Source organism: Alosa pseudoharengus, unplaced genomic scaffold (genome assembly GCF_046254945.1).
Source record: "Alosa pseudoharengus isolate Yale_2024_CS ecotype anadromous, Long Island Sound unplaced genomic scaffold, YU_APseudo_1.1 YU_APseudo_1.1_scf_5, whole genome shotgun sequence".
Classification (NCBI taxonomy): Eukaryota; Metazoa; Chordata; class Actinopteri; order Clupeiformes; family Clupeidae; genus Alosa; species Alosa pseudoharengus.
This window is the reverse complement of record NW_027468837.1, coordinates 10,688,459-10,693,458: the sequence shown is the minus strand read 5'-3', so window position 1 is coordinate 10,693,458 and position 5,000 is coordinate 10,688,459. Positions and strand designations below refer to the sequence as shown.

General features: G+C 41.1%; 1 protein-coding gene across 1 annotated transcript in view; it reads left to right on the top strand.

The window, feature by feature from the left end:
* Window positions 1-2,910: 2,910 nt before the first annotated feature.
* uqcc1 (ubiquinol-cytochrome c reductase complex assembly factor 1) overlaps window positions 2,911-5,000 on the top strand; it is a 22,339-nt gene continuing 20,249 nt past the window's right edge. Inside the window, exons 1-3 of the mRNA XM_076268223.1 lie at window positions 2,911-3,132; window positions 3,741-3,836; window positions 4,567-4,674. Of these exons, the coding sequence (XP_076124338.1) occupies window positions 3,058-3,132; window positions 3,741-3,836; window positions 4,567-4,674 (279 nt within the window). The 5' untranslated portion in view covers window positions 2,911-3,057. The remainder of the gene's footprint in view (window positions 3,133-3,740; window positions 3,837-4,566; window positions 4,675-5,000) is intronic.

Genomic DNA, 5,000 nt, shown 5'->3' with positions numbered 1-5,000 from the left:
CTGCGAAAAGTTTATGTGTTTTCTAATGCTTGTTTGACACAGGTCTGGCGATCCATCACTGCCTGTGTCTGGAATGGGGTGCTGTAAAACACACTGCATGCCTGTGAATAGGGAGAGCTCTGCCATGCCGTGTGTTTGTTTGTATACGTGTACACTGGGTGTTTTCCTTGCCTGGCGTCCAAAGCCATGCCATCAGGCTTTGAGCAGGATGAATGAGGCCTCAGCCCTCCCTCGCCCGCGCTGGAGAATTCCTAAGCAGGATGGCCACAGCGCTCCGACATTCTTTATTTATGGCTGCTTTCTTTCCCAAGGTTTCTCACAGGAACAGGAACAGACGAGGAATCCGACGTTTCCTCTCCCATCGTCATCAATCACCCTTTATTAATCCAAACATGGTGAAAAGACCCGTATTCCACTCAAGGAAAAGGGTGATTTTGTTTTCTGAGTGGAGGAGGAGGAGGGTGAAAAAAGGAACACCTCACATTGAGTCATCAAGCGAGTTTTAAGGACCACTGTGGCCTATGAAGGAAAAGTGATAAAAAGCTCAGTGCCCAAAAGCTGAGGCCCAGCAGCAAGAAGGTACAAAAACCGCCCTGTTTGACAGTGCAGCTTTACTGTGCCAGTCAAACAAGAACCGAAAAGTGAAAAGTTAACTGTCACTTGCTTTCTCAGCCGTTCACTACATGTGCTGGAAGTGAGACTTTGGTGTCCAGTGATGTGGTTTTGTTTAAAAGACTGTACACATGTCAATTCAGAAATGTGTGGTCCACTACACAATGTAAGCGAGTAAGCCCAGAATTCTATTCCCTGAACTGGAAATGATGCAGAGTGAAGCTTTATCCTATGTGATTAAAGAAAATATGCATGCAAAGGATATTTCATAAAGGTCTGTTTGGGACACGCAAGATTAAGATACATTCAGTTAACACAAAAAACAGTGATCAGTGCACCCATTAAACGAATGTGTTAGAAACAACACAAACTGTGCTGTCCCTATCTGGACATGGAGGTGTATTCTTTGCATTCATTTTAAGAGTGTGTTTGCTCTTTATCTCAGCAAACTATTTGCTTGACTCGATGAGTCAAAACTTGGTGTACAAGTCTAAAGAGTTTTCTTGGATACTGCACTGCACAGCTGAAGCACCACTTAGTTTACCCATAATTCCCCATCACATTTGGAGCATTGTTTATGAAGCAATGTGATGCTGTAGGAGGGGGTTCATTATAATAGTATAGTGGGTAATTGTACATTGTACATTTTGTGCCCATAAGACATCCAATTCTAAATCTAATTATCAAGTCTTTCCATCTGTAAAATTGAAAGGCATTTCTCAAATTCTTTACTTTAGAGTGAAGATCAATCCATTTGTTAAACCCGACTCTTCTAAAAGCATGCTGTAATGCTCCCTCTGTCTCGAGTGCATAAACAAGTGGTAGTGAGAGCTAGACAAATATTTCATCAGCAATGAGGGTGACATGCTTCTTCCTGAATCAAAACATGAAAACCGGGTACTTGTGACATTACGTGAAGGTCCAACGCGCAGAGGAAAATTCTCACCTACCATAAACAGGCCTTGGAGAGCAACGCACAGACAACTAAAACATTACCTCATCTACTCCCCGCTGTGAAAACATCCCCACTTCAAAGTCCAGTGTGTTTTTGGTACTTTAACGTGTGTGTAGTGTGGGGGTTTACGTATTATTTTTCTCAATCTTTCAGGCAGAAGTGCATTACATATTTTGTGATTTTTGGATGCTGTTAGGCAGGAAGCCGCCCCAATGCTTGGATGCCTTTGAACAATTTGTGGACGCAACGATGCGTGGCATTGCTTGCTCAGTGGCTTGGGAGCTGTGAAATCAGGTACTTATCCAACATTAATCTTAGTTAATGCCCCAGGCCAGCTACTTGTCACTACAGAACATTTTGATGTCATTAAATTGTAACCCAGTATAGATGTTCATATTAGGCCGCAACAGAAATTAATGAAGAATACTGCCAGACATTATGTTTTGGGCAAAACAAATAGTCTTGAATGTCTCTATTCTGAATTCCTGGCCATGCCCATTTAAAACTGGGGACATTGTAGAAAAAGGAATAACATTGTGAGTAGGCTACAGTGAATGAATGTGGTGAATTATCTATATCCGCAATATCCTGTAACATTCCAGTTCATTCAAATGCTGCAAATGCACACACCACACACCAATGCTCAAATAAAGAGTGCTTTCTCATCTATTATTCTCATCCTAACTGTTTTCAATCCCTAAACTGGCATTAGTTCTTATAATTTCCAGTTCCACACCAGGCGAGCAGACTTGTTGCTAAGTCGCAGATTCAGATCCAGCCCTTTTTCTCAACTCTGGCATTGGTAAACCAAACTGGACCATGCTCCAGAAACAATTAGGTCTGATTATAAAATAAACAGAGGCCTGATGATTGATTTCGATAAGCCTATGTTCTTCCTGAGCACTTCTTTTTGGTGCTTGCATTGGCGCCAAAATGACGAATGTCTGTCACAGTGGAAATTATCGACGGGAGGAAGTTCAATTAATTACTTACTTGACAGTCATTATCTTTATACATGGACACGCAAGCCAAATGTTTGTTCTAATAAGTGATCATGAGCTATTAATAAACTTTATGGATAAAACATTAGACCTCATCTGTAGCGAACTAACATAATAGCCTAATTGATCTTGTGAATTATAGCCCTAGGATATTTTCCACAAGTCACCTTAAAAAGTTCAGAACTTCAGATAGCTGTGTGTGACATTTTATCGTGCACACTCTGAGTGCTGCTTCAAGCCACTGGCAGGCTGTTTCCATAGACTGTTTCACAAGTTGCACACACTGGGAGTGTGTTCAGGCAAACTGTTTCAGCACGGAACGGTTATACTGTGGGACAGGCAGATTCCTTTGACATTGCGGGAGAGGAGGAGGGACAATATTGGTGTTACAAAACGTGTTACACTGTCGCTCCAATTATTTAGTGTAAACAGTAAATGTTTACCGCTTCAAAGTTGCAATAGTAAAATATTGTAACTGTTAGCGGGATAATGTATCGGCGACCAATACAGTCCGCCGTCAGGAACATTTTAAGCGTTTCAGCATCCAAGGCCACTCTCGGAAAGGTAACGTTAGCGTTAGCGTTAGTAATTTTAGTGTTAGTAACACTAATAGCGCGAAAGCTAGCGTTAATATTATCAGATAATGTATCTTATGTCAGTGGTCGAAGGGCGTTTTCTTTCAAATGTAACTATGTAAAAACCAAAACAACAACACATCCAAGTGAGCTGTCGTAGTAGACAGTTTAGCCATTCTATCAAATAACGTTGCATGAACTTGGCTGATTGTGGAGGAACTTTAACATTAGCTATTTGGTTTAGTGATTGCTACCTTAAGTCTTAGGACGTACCTGGACGCCAGCAGACTTAAAGTTTATCCTTAAAGGTTGTCGAAATATTCAAAATAATATATCAGAATGAAGTTATGATATTTGTATGATGTGAATAGCGGAACACGAGACCACTAAACTGGAACAGTGAGCAAAGGCACTTGATTATGATTACGGTCATGTTTAAGAAAGTAACTTCCCATAAAGTTTCAAGTTGAAACCGTCCACCACATGTCTGTGGTAAAGCTTTTTTTTTTTTAAGCTTTTTTTCCCCTCACCATGTCAGATAAAAACACATGGCCGTAATACACTAATTTACTTATTACGTATTTTCATATTTTACAGGCAGTTGAACAAGATGGTTGTCTCAAAGCTTTAGTTGTTGCAGCCACCATCCCCTCCTCACAGACACAAAGCAGGACCTTGCACAAGAGTAGACAGGTATGCCAAGGACTCCTATGAGAATTGTCTACAAGTGTAAATGAGAGGTTTTTACTATTTCTCTGAACAGCAGCTGTTCAGAGAAACACCTCTTCAATATAAAAAAAGTAATGGATTACTTTTTTATATTGAAGAGGTATTTCATACCTTATGCTATATCTTTTTCTTGTTTGGGTTGTAAAACACAGCACCAGGGATGGGTTTTAGCCCTTGATCATGAGTGCACTAATGGCTTCAGATAACTTCACATATTATTGATATGCATACAATATTATTGATGCATGTCATTGTAGAATGCTTAGTGGGCCATTCCAGCTGGGCTGAATATGTAGTCAGTCATTAGTACCAACTGGCTTTGTAGTCTTCTTAAATGGCACAGTGTTCTTGGCATTTGGTTATGGGCCATGGAAGTTTCATTCCTACTTCATGATAAACAAATTGTCACATGGCGATGTATGTCCATGACTCCAGCTTCCAGGGACTATTGGACCACTGCTTGAAGTTTATGTAAGACTATGCAGATGTGTGTGAGTGTGCGTGCGTGTGTGTGTGCGTGCGTGCGCGTGTGCGCGTGTTTGCATGTCCTCGTGTGTACACACCTTGTAATGTGCCTAGTTATATTTATGGCAGGGGCCAATGTGTCCTTGTTGCTGTGTTCGTCAGTCAGCTGCCAACCCTCATGCACACGTCTTGTGTAGGTTGCTGATGCTTGTGTCTGTGTGATCCACAGCTTTATACGGTAAAAGAAACCCCCCAGGCTACAGATGAGGAAGTGGGGGCCTTCACCAAGCTCATTGAGGCCATGGGCTTCACCGGACCCCTCAAATACAACAAATGGGTGAAGTGGCTCCTTTCAATTACTCACACTACTTTAGATTGAGCATTTGCACACACACACACACACACACACACGCACGCACCTTTCCTCAAGAGTTATCTAATTCAAATGATACTGTTTTTTTCTAGTATAGCTCAGTTTGTGTGTATATTATCTAATAAAAACATAAAAATGAGGACGATGAGATGATGTTTGCACAGAGGTACACAGAGCGTGAATAGCTTGTTTAGCAGTATTACATTTTAGTCCAGCATTTCCAAACCGACTGTAATTAGATTTATCATAGAGGCACAGACATTTTTAAAAGCCAGGCTGGCCTTATTTTT